This window comes from Camarhynchus parvulus, chromosome 26 (genome assembly GCF_901933205.1).
Source record: "Camarhynchus parvulus chromosome 26, STF_HiC, whole genome shotgun sequence".
NCBI classification, from domain to species: domain Eukaryota; kingdom Metazoa; phylum Chordata; class Aves; order Passeriformes; family Thraupidae; genus Camarhynchus; species Camarhynchus parvulus.
The window spans coordinates 4,233,590-4,247,508 of NC_044596.1; the positions used below are offsets into that span (position 1 = coordinate 4,233,590).

Here is a 13,919-nt window from a genome sequence, read left to right on the forward strand (position 1 = left end):
CCAGAGCCCTCACCTGACAGCAGCATGGGGTCTTTATCCATGGATTTCTTCACCTGGTCTGACTCCCCGGTCAGCGAGCTCTCATCTATCTTCAGGTCATTGCCCTGGATCAGGATCCCATCCGCTGGCAGCAGATCACCTGGAGAGGAGGAAAAGCAGGGATCAGCCCAGCCTGGGCTCGGCCCTGCCTGCCCCATCCCACAGGAATGCTCCAAAAGGATCCAACACTCAGGCTCAGAGCAGCTCTGGAGGGAGGAGAAGCAGCAGGTGGGGTTTGTGAGGGACAGGTGCAATCAAATTAAATCCAAAAGCTCCCAAATCCTTGCTGGAGACTCCTGGGGAGGATTTTGCTCAGTGTTTCCCCATCTGGTTTTAATGAATCCTTCCCAGAGCTCCTGATGCATCCAAAATCCACCACATCCACCTGCCAAGTACGGAATCAAGCTCTTGGGAAAACAAACACAGTGTTGGATCAATCTCCTTCCTGAATGGGAGGAATATTCCCCCTGGGAAACGAGGAGCAGGGCCTGATTGATCCCAAGGGCTGCAGCTCCTGGATAAGGAAACATCCACCAGCACCTCCAGGCCAAGGGAATAATCTCCAACAACTCCTGGGTAAGGAAATAATCCCCAGCATCTCCTGGATGAGGAAACATTCCCCAAAACCTCCTGGATAAGGAAATGCTTCCCAACAATTCCTGGATAAGGACATATTTCCCAAAATTTCCTCGGTAACAGAATATTCCCCAGCATCTCCCGGATAAGAAAATATCCAGCAATATCTCCTGGATGAGGAAACGTTCCCCAAAACCTCCTGGATAAGGAAACACTCCCCAGCATCTTCTGGATGAGGAAATATCCAGCAACATCTCCTGGATAACGAAATGTTCCCCAAAACCTCCTGCATAAGGAAACACTCCCCAACATCTCCTGGCCAAGGATATATTCCTCAACATCTCCTGGATAAGGAAACATCGTCAACAGGGACAAGGTTGGGAAAATAAACTAACACAAACTAATAAAATAAATTAATTATGATTCAGCAGCTCCTTGAAGCTCCAGGCCAAAAAGAGAAGGTGAGTGGAGCACATGGAGCTCCACTGGTTACTGGAGCTGGTTACTCCATGAAAATGCTGCCATGGAGCTCCATCACCTCCAAGCACCATTTCCATGGAGCAACCAGAGGAGCTGCTGCTCGTCCTCAAGGAAGAAGGGCTGGAGAAGGAGGGAGGAGGCGTTTTGTGGAGATAATCAAAACTGCACAACTTTTGTGAAAGTTGTAAAGCCGCTATGTTTGTTACAGCGCTGGACACATGTGGGAATCATTCTCCTAAAATGACATGGGTACCTCTGAGAACTTCAGGTCCCTTTTTATCCCCCTCTCAAATACATATGCATACAATTTCACCATAGGTTCATACATATTCACTTTTACGAATTTCACGTGACATTTGCTGCTGGTTCTTCTCTATCAGAAAGAATTCTTAGGTCAGGTTGACCCGCTCTCACAGCAGTCTCTCTCTATCACTTTCTGTCTCCTCCTCTTTATCTCTTTCACTGAAGCAGTTTCTCTGAGCCTAGGCTTTTGCAATCAGGCTGTTTCCTAACTACAGACTCAACTCAAAAATGTACATTTCACCTGAATCAAAATGGGTTTCTACTCTGCTTCAGAGGCTCCAAGGGGGAGCCCAGCCCCAGCCCCACTCACCGTACTTGATCTGGGCGATGTCCCCCACCACGATCTCGGCCACGGGGATCTGGATCACCTGGCCCTTGCGGATCACCGTGAACTTCTGCTCCTGCTCGATGCGGCTCTGGAGGCCCCGGAACTGCTTCTCCTTGCTCCAGTCGTTGAAGGCCGTCACCAGCACCACGATGATGACGGAGAACAGGATGGCAGCGCCCTCGATCCAGCCCGCCTGCGACTCGCCCTCGTCCTCCACGCCGCCCGTGGACTGCCCGCACACTGCCGGGAGAGAAACCATGGGATAACCCCAAACACTGCCCGGGAGAGAAACCATGGGATAACCCATATGAGAGAGCTCCCATGGGATAACCCCATATGAGAGAGTGCCCATGGGATAACCCCAAACACTGCCTGGGAGAGCTCCCATGGGATAACCCCATATGAGAGAGTTCCTATGGGATAACCCCAAACATTGCCTGGGAGAGCTCCCATGGGATAACCCCATATGAGAGAGTGCCCATGGGATAACCCCAAACACTGCCTGGGAGAGAACCCATGGGATAACCCCATATGAGAGAGTTCCCATGGGATAACCCTACACATTGCCCAGGAGAGATACCATGGGATAACCCCATATGAGAGAAGTTCCTATGGGATAACCCCAAACATTGCCTGGGAGAGCTCCCATGGGATAACCCCACATGATAGAATTCCCATGGGATAACCCCACACACTGCCCGGGAGAGAGCCCATGGGATAACCCCATATGAGAGAGTTCCCATGGGATAACTCCATATGATAGAATTCCCATGGGATAACCCCACACACTGCCTGGAGCAGGGAATTCCTGCTTGGATAACCCCAAACAGTGCCCGGAGAGAACTCCCCACTGGATAATTGGTCATCCCCCAAAGACCCCAAAGATAGGGGAGATGCCACCAACCCAATGCCCCCAACCCAAACCCCTGCTCCCAGAGGGAATGGGGCAGATCCCACAGACCCCATCCCAAACCCCTGCTCCCACAGGGAACAGGGCAGACCCCAGAGTGCCCCCACAGGAAATGGGGCAGACCCAAGTCCCCATCCCAAACCCATTCCCACAAGGAACAGGGCAGACCCTGGTGTGCCCAGCCCAAACCCCTGCTCCCACAAGGAATGAGGCAGATCCCAGGATATCCCCACAGGGAAAGGGGCAGATCCCAGGATATCCCCACAGGGAAAGGGGTAGATTCCAGGATATCCCCATGGGAAATGGGGCAGATCCAAGAGTGCTCCCACAGGGAAGGGGTCAGATCCCACTAGTCCCCATCCCAAACCCCTGCTCCCACAAGGAATGAGGCAGATCCCAGAGTCCCCCCACAGGGAAAGGGGCAGATCCCAGGATATCCCCACAGGGAATGGGACAGACCCCTGTGTCCCCAGCCCCGGGACTCACGCTCGTTGTCCCCTCCCGGGGGGTGGTAGAAGGACAGCCCCAGGGAGATGATGGCTGCGATCTCCAGGATGATCAGCGTCACGTCCTGCAGCGCCTCCCACACCAGCTGCAGGAACGTCTTGGCCTTCTTGGGGGGGATGAAGTTCTGGCCAAAGACCTGACGCCGCTTCTCCAGGTCCGTGGGGTTCCCAGACAGGCCTGCAGGGGTGGGGAGAACAGGGATGAGGGCAAATCCCACCGCTGTCCCTGTGGAGTTCATCCAGGAGCAGCTCCCTGACCAACCTAGAGAATGTGAGGTGCTGGCAGAGGGGAGACAAGGGGTAAATAAATAAAGTATAAGCAAATAAATAAAATAAAAATAAAAATTAATAAATTATAAACAAATAAATAAAAGAAATAAAAATTTAAATATCAATAAAGTATAAACAAATAAAATAAAATTTAAAATAAACTATAAATAAATAAAAGTATAAACAAATAAATAAAAATAACAATGAATAAATTATAAACAAGTGAAATAAAAATTAAAATATAAAGTATAAACAAATAAATAAAATTAGAAATAAAATATAAATAAAGTATAATCAAATAAATAAAATAAACCTATAGAGACAAATAAATAATAGAAATTACATCAAGTATAAAATATAAACAACTATAATATAAATAAATAATATATAGATTATAAAACATAAATAAATAAAGTATAAATAACTAAAATAGAAATCAATAAAGTATAAACAAAGGAATTAATTAAATGACTAATCATTAAAAGATAAAATAGATATTTATAAAATAGAAATAAATAAAGTATAGACAAAGGAATTAATTAAGTGAATAATACATTAAAAGATAAAATAGAAATATATCAAATATAAACAAATAAAACAAAATATAAAAAACCAAAATATAAATAATTAATAAACCCAAAATATAAACAAACAAATAAATAATGTATCAGGCTGCAGCCTGGAGAACGTCACTGTCACCCCTGGGCAGGGGACACCAGGCTGCAGCCTGGCGAGTGCCCAGGTGCTGCCAGCTGGCACTGGTGGCCTTGTTTACATCAAATGAGCCATAAATCTGAGCAAATCTGGGCAAATCTGGGCAAATTGGGCAATTCTGGGCAAATCTGGGCAAATTGGGCAATTCTGGCACTGGCAGTGCCCGTGGCCACCTGAGCCCTGTCCCTGGCAGCCCCTGGAGCTGCAGGAGCCTCTCCCAGCCCTGGGGACAGCAGATCCCAGCTGGGATTTGGGCTGGTGCTGCAGGGAAAAGGTGGGACACAGGGAGGGAGCAGGACACGGAGCTGGGAGTGAGGATGGGGGGAAAATGGGGAAAAATGGCGAATAAAAGGGAGCCTGAGCCCCTTCAGAGCCTGCCAGCAGCCATGGGCGACAGCGGCAATGTGGCCACCTCTAATAAAGCCATAAATGCTGACAGGGTGTCAGGATGGAGTGATGGGTGACAGCAGCAAAGTGACACGGCCGCCCCTAATAAGGCCATAAATGTTGAGGGGGTTCCAACCCATGAGCCAGCAATGGGTGACAGTGGTGACACGGCCATCCCTAATAAAGCCATAAATGTTTAGGGGGGTAGCAGGAGGGAGCAGTGGGTGACAGTGGCAATGTGACACAGCCACCCCTATGAAGCCATAAGTGCTGAAGGGGTACCAGGACACAAGGAAGTGATGGTGACAGTGGCAAAGTGACACTGCCACTCCTAATAAAGCCATAAATGCTCATGGGGTCCCACCAGGCAGCAATGGGTGACAGTGGCAAAGTGACAATGCCACCCCGAATAAAGCCATAAATGCTGGTGGGGCACCAGGCCATGAGGCAGCAATGGTGACAGTGGCACAGCTGTGTCCCCAGCACCACCTTAAGGGACCCCCCCATCCCCTCCTTCTCCACCTTAAGATGTCCCCAGGGCCACTGCCAGGCCCCGGGATGCTCCAGGAATGGCTCTGGGCACATCCTGGTGGTGCCTGGAGCAGCCTGGCAGTGACAGGGGACCCGGGTCCTGCACTCAGGGGACAGCTCCGAGTCATTCCTGGGGACACCTCCCTGCCCACCCTGTATCACTCTGTGGGGACACCCCCTGCCAGCCCTGTCACTTTGGGGACACTCCCGTGCCCACCCTGTGTCACTCTGTGGGACATCTCCCTGCCCACCCCATGTCACTCTGTGGGACACCTCTGCGCCAGCCCTGTGTCACTTTGGGGACATCTCCCTTCCAGCCCCATGTCACTTTGGGGGAGACACCCCTGTGACCACTCCGTGTCACTTCGGGGACACATCCATGCCCACCCTGTGTCACTCTGTGGGACACCCTGTGCTAGCCCCGTGTCACTTTGGGGACATCCCCGTGCCAGCCCCGTGTCCCTGCAGCAGGAGGAAGCTGCAGGATCGATCCCACGCTGCTCCCGCGGTGGCTCCAGCCCAGCTGCAGGGAGGGAGGGGACAGCTGGCAGCTGGCACAGCGGTGTCCCCACCCAGCCATGACGAGGAGGCTGAGCAGGATCCTGGGATGTCCCGGCCTCCATTCCCCAGCAGAGGGTGGAAAATGTGGCTCATGGCCATGGAGCCAGCTGGGATACACGTGGGGACACACGTGGGGACACATGGGGACACGGGATGGTCCCACAGCGGTCCCAAAGCAGATCCCACCCATGGGAATGATCCCAGGGCTGTCCCCCACCCTAACTGGGGGGGGGGTTTGATGGCTCTGTGCACAGGGAGGGTGACAAAGAGCCCGTGCCACCCAAATGCCACTGCAGGGCCTGGGGGGCCGATCAGAAGGTGACAAAGAGCAGCAGCCCTGGGCAGGTGCCACCCATGGGGCCACTGCAGGCTCTGGGGTCAGGATTAGCACAGGAAATGGGGCAGAAATTTTGGGTGGAGGCCACACATGACAGCAGGGAGCTGTCACCAGTGCCACATCTGCCTGGGGACAGTGGCTGTGGGGTGGCACAAGGAGCCTCCCTGCAGGAATGGGGCCGGGGGTGGCAGCCCTGGGTGAGTCAGGGTGGCTGCGCTGGCACCCAGGGGACACAGGTGACTCAGCAGAGTCACACCCCACGGCACCCCAAAGCCACTTTGGGAGCTGCCTCGAGGGTTTGGGGTCTGCTGGCACCTCCTGGGGCAGAGCTGGAGCTGCCAGAACCAGCAGACCCCAAAGTGACACTGGGCAGCCCAAGGGCCACCCAAGGTGGGCTCTGGGGGACCATGGCCAGTGTTTGCCCACGAGGACAGTGCCAGGCTGGAGAGGGGACAGCCAGGCCTGCAGCACAGGGTGGCACCGAGGGTCGGGAGCCACACGGATCCAGATGGGATCAGAGCACTCCCAGGCACGGTCCTACAGCAGGACAGGGGTGCTGGCAGGACACCCCGGGCTGGTGACACACAGGAGGACAAGGCCCTGTGCCACCCCAGCAGGGGGATCAGCAGAGGGACAACGAGAATGGGGATGGGGATAAAACGGAGCTGGGATGTGACCCCTGCTCAGTGGGGTCAGACAGAGGTGCCACGGGTCCCCTTGGGCTTTTGCTCTTCCCAAAAATCCCCGGGGATTTGGAGCAGAGAACCTTTCTGTGCTCTCTGGGATTGGGGCAGCTCAGCTCCATGGGAGGGACGTGCCAGGGGCATCGGGGTGGGACTGAACCCTTCACCTCCCCTCAAAGATCCTTTTGGGTTCTCCTCCTGCCTCTCCTCCCACCCCAAAGCAGCGTGATCCCACTTTGGCAGGGCTGAGCACATTGTTTTGTGACCTGGGCTTTGTATTTCCACCGGGATTTCCCCCCCTTCTCTAACGACATCCCGATATTGTCTGTCCTTCCCGGTCCCGTTCGCAGCTGGAAAGCTGCAAATCCCCCCCTTGCAGCACTAAAAATATCCCACAGACTGTCACAGCCGAGTTCCCATCCCACAGCCCCAGAGCTGAGTCCCCATCCAACAGTTTTAGGGCTCAGTCCCATCCCACAGCCCCAGAGCTGAGTTCCCATCCCACAGTTTTAGGGCTGCCCCCATCCCACAGTTTTAGGGCTGAGTTCCCATCCCACAGTTTTAGGGCTGAGCTCCCATCCCACGTTGCTCCCATCCCACAGTTTTAGGGCTGCCCCCATCCCACAGTTTTAGGGCTGAGTTCCCATCCCACAGTTTTAGGGCTGAGCTCCCATCCCACAGTTTTAGGGCTGAGTTCCCATCCCACAGTTTTAGGGCTGCCCCCATCCCACAGTTTTAGGGCTGAGCTCCCATCCCACAGTTTTAGGGCTGAGCTCCCATCCCACAGTTTTAGGGCTCAGTTCTCATCCCACAGTTTTAGGGCTGAGTTCCCATCCCACAGTTTTAGGGCTGCCCCCATCCCACAGCTCCAGAAATCCCCTCGGAGCTGGAATCAGGGGCCTCTCTGCCCCCTGCACCCCCTCAGTGCCAGGGAAGGCTCCATTGCAGTGCCAAGGCACCCCCAGTGCCACCAGTGCCACCAGCCTGGCTGATGAGGGGACCCCAAAAGCCAGCCCAGCCCGTGAGGGCAGAGGTGACACCCTGAGATCCTCCCAGAGGTGACCCCAGGTGTCACTGTCACCACTCCAGCTGTGCTGCCAGGTTTGCCTTGGAGCAGCCTCAGTCCAGGAGGAACCTGGGCCCATCTCCCCATCCCTGGGTGCATCCCCCACCCCCTCTGGGGACACACTGCTCCTGTCCCTAACCCAAAGTGCCACCAACAGCTGCAGGTGGCACCTGGCCACCTCGCCAGTGCCCTCCAACCCTTACACCTCCCCTCCCACTCCGTCAATGATTAAACAGGGAACGGCTGGAGCAGCACCTGGGCTGTGGGGAGCAGCTCCTCAGCCCATCCCACATCCCTGACAGCCCCAGAGGTGACATCCCAGACCATGGGATGGCCACTGGAGCCACCACCCTTGGATGTGACTTTGTGTGGCTCCATCCCAGTGGTGACAATCCCAGACCACGGGACAGTCACTGGAGCCACCACCCTCAGGTGTCACCTTCACATGGCTTCATTCCAGAGGTGACAACCCCAGAGGGGACGACCCCAGACCACGGGAGCCACCACCCTTGGACATCACCTCCATGTGGCTTCATCCTGGAGGTGACAATCCAAGAGGTGACAACCCCAAACTATGGGAGCCACCACCCTTAGACATCACCTTCACGTGGCTCCATCCTGGAGATGACAAACCCAGAGGTGACAACCTCAGACCACGGGAGCCATCACCCTTAGACGTCACCTCCATGTGGCTCCATCCTGGAGGTGACAACCCCAGAGGTGACAACCCCAGCCCACTCACCTTCAACCGGCGACGTCTTCAACCTCTTGCAGACGTTCTGGACGCCGCCATAGGAGTCGTTGATCCGGGCCACGGCCTCGGCGCTCCTCAGCTCCATGAGGTTCCTGAGCTCCACCAAGGAGCACCCAAAGTCCCCCTCATGGTTGCCCTCGGCCACCGAGTTCCCGGGGTGGTGGTCGGCCACGTTGTTCGTCATCTTGTCACGGTGCCGGTGCCACCGGCACGGCGCTCCTGGCGCGGCCTCGCTCGCGGCTCCGGCGGCTCCGGGGGGGGATGCTCCGTGTGGCCCCTTCCCTGGGGGCTTCCCGGGGGGAACGGGTGGCTCTATCCGAGCCCAACTTGTCGGGATGAAGGTGTAAACAGGATGTGCATGTTACCGCGGAGGCGACCTTAGCAACGCCCGGCGTGCAGCTCCTGCAGCGGGAGGAGGAGGAGGAGGAGGAGGAGGAGGAGGAGGAGGGGCTCCCTGGATACCACAGCAACTGGAGCTGTGAAAACAACCATGAGAAACAAAAATATCGGCGTCAGAAGGGCTTGGGAAGGAGCGAGGCGCCCCATGGGGTGGGAGAGGGGAGCGTCACTGCCCCAAGGAGGGGATTTTTAGGGAGAATTCGGTGTCAGCGTGGTTTGGGCGGGAATTCCTGGGTGAGAAGTTGAGCTCGGAGTGTGGAGCGGGGAAAAGCCGCAGCTGCGGGGCCGGGCAGGAAAGGAGCCCAGGTGGTTCTTCACTTTCAGCCCAGACAAACCCTCCCGGTGATTTTGGGTTAAAAATACCCCTCAGCAGTGGGAAACAGCTGCTTCCTCCCCTGGGCAGGACGTGGGGGCCGCAGCATCACTCCCTGCCCTGCTGGCAGGTAGGGAACCATCCCAATATCCCAATATCCTGATATCCCAAAATTGCAATGTCCAAATATCCCAATATCCTGATATCCTGATATCCCAAAATTGCAATGTCCAAATATCCCAATGTCCCACTCCCAAAATCCTGATATCCTGCTATCCCAATATCCAAATATCCTAATATCCCAATATCTAATTATCCCAATGTCCCAATATCCAAATATTCCAAAATCCCAAATTCCCAAAATCCCAATGTCCCGATATCCCAATATCCAAATATCCCAATATCCCAAAATCCTAATATCCCAACTTCTCGATACCCCAATGTCCCAATATCCCAAATTCCCAAAATCTCAACATCCCAATACCCCAATGTCCTGATATCCCAATACCCCGATATCCTGACATCCCAATATCCAAGTATCCCAATATCCCAAAATCCTAATATCCCAATGTCCTAATATCCCAAATTCCCAATATCCCAAATTCCCAATATCCCAATACCCCGACATGCTGATATCCCAATGACCCAATATCCCAATACCCCAATAGAGAAAGGGGCTGCAGCACCCCGTGGGCTCTACACCAGCTGAAAGATGCCACAGGAACCACGAAAGAGAAGGGGGAAGTGGCAGAGAAGCCACCAAAACCTGAGAGTTTCTCAGAAATCGAGGCTTTTCCGTTAATGACCTGTTCTGAGGTGGCTCCCTGAGGGCAGCGAGTGGCTCTCAGTGTCCCCAGGAGCTGCCACCCAGCGAGCACAGGGGAGCCCCAAAAACACTTCAACCAAGCCAGGCAGGGACCACGAGCATCCCACAGCTCCCCCATTCCTCAGGGATTTGGGGGCTGGGATTCCCTGCTGGCATCTCAGAGTTCTAGGGACAAATAGGGACATGAAGGGAACAGCACAGGCCAGAGGGAAAAAGGGCTTTTTGTCAGCCAGGGTTAGCTGTGCTCCTGAGCTCCAGGGAAGCTCCCGGCACTCCAGAGGCAAAAAGGCTGCGAGGGGAGGCTCTCATGGAGAGAAAATAAAATCTTTCTGAGGGCAAAATAAATAAAGAACAACAAGGGAACGGCCGCTCCGGCAGCATCCACCCAAGACAGGGCCCAGGGGTGGCAGAGCAGGCTGGGGAGGGACAGGAGGGAGGAGGGAGAACGTCCACAGCTGATCCCAGAACACAGGGGATGCACCAGCCCTCACAAACCCCACAGAAAGGCACCAAATCAGCACAGGGATGTCATCAACAGCCCCGATTTCAACCCTAGAGCTGTCCCAAACTGCCCCATCCCAAACTGCCCCGATTCCAGCCCCAGGGCTGACCCAAACTGCCCCAATTCCAGCTCTAGAGTTGTCCCAAACTGCCCCATGCCAAACAACCCTGATTCCAGCCTCAGGGCAGTCCCAAACTGCCCCATCCCAAACAGCCCCAATTCCAGCCCCAGGGCTGTCTCAAACCACCCCAATTCCAGCCCCAGCCCCAGGGACTTTCAATCTCTGGGGAAGCACAACCCCAAAGAACCAAACCCCCCTGCCTGGCCCTCCTTATCCTGCCAGCAGCACCCCCAGGGCAGGTCCCAGCACTATCAGGGCGCCACAGGCACCAACTGCACCTCGGGGACAGCAGTGACACAGCCAGAATGTCCCCACCTCGGGAGGGACCTGTGCCCCAGCTGCAGGGAGGGGAGCAGCAGGATGGGGGGAACAGGAATGGGGACACAGAGATGGGACACAGGGATTGGGACACAGGAATAGGGACACAGGGATGGAAGGACACAGGGATGGGGACACTGCAGCTCCTGGACACCCAAACTCCTCGAGCCAGAGCGTTTCTGCTGCCCCATCCAGCAGGGATCCCTGCCCATCCCCAGCCCTGTTATCCCACGGCTCCTCCTGGAGCTCAGCTCATCCATCCCTGCAAGGCAGCAGCTCCCAGCAGCGGGAAGCAGGAGGTGGCAGGCCCAATTAAGCAGGCTCCTGCTGATTAAGAGAAAAAACGCTAATTCCCCCACCCCACCACGCTCATTTCCTCCTCTTTCATAGCAACCGGCGCTGTCTGAGAAGCGCTCAGAGGTTAAGAGGGAGACAGTTAATTAATACTGTAACGGCCTAGCCCTTAATTACCCCTGACAGAGCTCAGGGGGCAGCGATCAGCACCATCCCTGTGTCCCACTGCGAGATTCCAGCCTGGAATTTGCTCTGTCCTGGGAGGAAAGGAGGGACCCAGCACCATCCCTGTGTCCCACCCTGCAATCCCAGCCTGGGAGCGAGGTGTGGGATGGCTCCTGTCTGCTCTGAGCACCCTCCCCCAGCCCTTTTGGCATCACAGCCCCATTCCCAGGGGATCCACCCGGATCAGAACCATTGCTCTGAGGAGCTCCCAGTGATCCCAGCACATTCTGTCCTTCACTCTGGGAATCCATTCCCAGAGCCCCCAGACCTTGGAGAGGAACAAACTCTCCCTGAGGGAAGAAAACAGCCCAGGTGGGAGAGGACCTGAGCTCCCTGTGCTGACACCGACTGTGTCACCTCCCAAATGCCATCCCTGAGTTGGGGACCCACCCTGGAGCCTGGTGGGGTGTGAGGGGAGGAAGGAGAGGGGTGTGAGGGGAGGAAGGAGCGTGCGGGCTCCAGGCAGGAGGAGCTGGCGAGGAGCGGCGGAGCCGGTGCTGCAGCTGAACCTGCCCGGAATAATAAACGGCAGCACGGCACCTCTGTCCTGCCAGGGGCACCTCTGTCCTGCCAGGGACAGTGCCCAGGGCCAGGGCCACCGCCCCAGTGTGGTCTCTGCCCACCCCAGCCCCAGCAGCTGCTGGATTCAACCTCGGAGAAAAGCGACGAGGAAAAATTAATCAGCTGGAGATGCCACAAGTGACAACTTCAGCCACGGCGTGGGCGGCCCTGCTGCCATGCTGGTGGCACTGCCGATGGCACCAGGAGCCTGGCACGTGCCAGCAGCAGCCATGGTTGGGTCCCTGGGTAAGGACAGGGATCCTCCTGCCTCAGGATATCAGATGAGACCCCGGATGGGAGCACTGCTCCATCCTCCCACGGATGATCAGCAAACCCTGCTCAAGCTCAGGAGGTTCTTCCATTGATGAAATCTGTGCCCCAGCTGGGACATCTCCCACCACCAGGCCAAGGAAAAGCATCACCAGCCACCACATTCCCTGCCCAGAGCCACAAATCCCAGCTGGGATCAGGTGGATCCAGGTGGCATCACCTTCCCCAAGCACCTGGATCCCAGCCCTACACTCTGCCCCTCTCAGCAGCACCCACCAGGGTCCATCTCCTCTCCCAGTTTGGGAATGGGGTGTTGGGAACACTTGGCTGCCGGAGGTTGCCATGGCAAACTCAATGTAAAGCTGTCAGGGATGCTGTTTATGTTGCCAAGTGGGGAGGAAGGGAAAAAAAATAATAAAAAAAAAAAAAAAAGAAAAAAAATCAACTCCCTCAAAATTACCCTTCCTTGGCTCGGCTTTGAGATTTTTTCCCTTTCCTGCCCTGCCGGCTGGGACTGCCCCTGCAGAGGCCGCACTGACCCCACTCACTCCTCCGGGAGCGGGGCTGGGGGGGCACGGGGAGGTGAAAATCCTCTGGAATGGCTGAATCCAGGCAGGAATCATAGGGTGAGACCCATGGGGTGCTGCCATCACTGCGGGGGCTGGGGAGGTGAAAATCGTCTGGAATGGCTGAATCCAGGGAGAGACCCCCGGGAGAGACCCATGGGGTGCTGCCATCACTGGGGGGGCTGGGGAGGGCACAGGGAAGTGAAAATCCTCTGGAATGGCTGAATCCAGGCAGGAACCCCGGGAGAGACCCATGGGGTGCTGCCATCACCGGGGGGGGCTGGGGAGGGCACCAGACCCCCCTGCAGCCCCTCAGAACCAGGGGAGACACTTTCCCATCGGGAATGCGGGACCAGGCTCTGCACTGGCACTGGGCACAGGTGACAGCCTTGGGGACAGGGAGGGCACCGGGGGAAGGGGCACGACCCCCACGCCGGGGCTGAGCCGGCTCCCTGCGCTGGCGGGACAGGGCCACGTGGAGCACGCGGTGCCCAGCCCGCGGTGCCAGCGGCTCGGGGGGGGCTCGTGGGGTCCCCGGTGTCCCCCCGGAGCCACCGCGGGCAGCCGGGGGGCCCGGTGGGCCTGGGGGGCCCCTCCCCTGCACACTCACCAAATCGCAATGTGCAGATGGCAGCGGCTCCCGCTCCTGCTCCTGCCTGTTCCCAGCAACACCCCTGGCAAGGGAAGCCTTCCCTCCTTAACCCCTGCGGCGCCGGGCGAGGCCACCCGCAGGGGACACCGCGGGGCTGTCACCTCCTGCGGCGGGGGAGGAGACAAGGAGGTGGCGCACGGGGACAAACCTCATGCTCGGGGCTGGCTCGGAGGGGCAGGCGACATCCCAGCCGGGATTGTCACCCTCGGGGAGGCGGGGCAGGGTGGCAGAAGGTCACGGCGGCGGAACCTCCATCCTGGTGCCACGGAGAGGCGAAGGGGACAAGGCCAGGCTGCGACAGCCCGGACAGAGCCCCCGGCACTCAGGGACCCTGCGCCAGCCCAGGAGGACCTGTCCCCTTCCCCCGGCCACGCCGCTGTCCCCTGGCTCCCCTCCTTGCCCCGGGCGGCTGCAGGTGCCGAAAGCA

The 13,919-nt window shown here is 56.4% G+C and overlaps 1 protein-coding gene across 6 annotated transcripts in view; it reads right to left on the reverse strand.

The window, feature by feature from the left end:
• ATP2B4 (ATPase plasma membrane Ca2+ transporting 4) overlaps positions 1 to 13,919 on the reverse strand; it is a 53,350-nt gene that overhangs the window by 23,501 nt on the left and 15,930 nt on the right. For 5 of the 6 annotated variants that reach the window (XM_030965580.1, XM_030965585.1, XM_030965584.1 and 2 more), the window contains exons 2-5: positions 8,434 to 8,921; positions 3,123 to 3,320; positions 1,709 to 1,966; positions 14 to 139 (exon numbers count right to left, since the gene is read on the reverse strand). In XM_030965580.1, coding sequence (XP_030821440.1) covers positions 14 to 139; positions 1,709 to 1,966; positions 3,123 to 3,320; positions 8,434 to 8,629 — 778 coding nt within the window. In that variant the 5' untranslated portion in view covers positions 8,630 to 8,921. Of the gene's footprint in view, positions 1 to 13; positions 140 to 1,708; positions 1,967 to 3,122; positions 3,321 to 8,433; positions 8,922 to 13,450; positions 13,586 to 13,919 lie in introns of those variants that run through there. The other variant, XM_030965582.1, reaches the window with a different exon arrangement.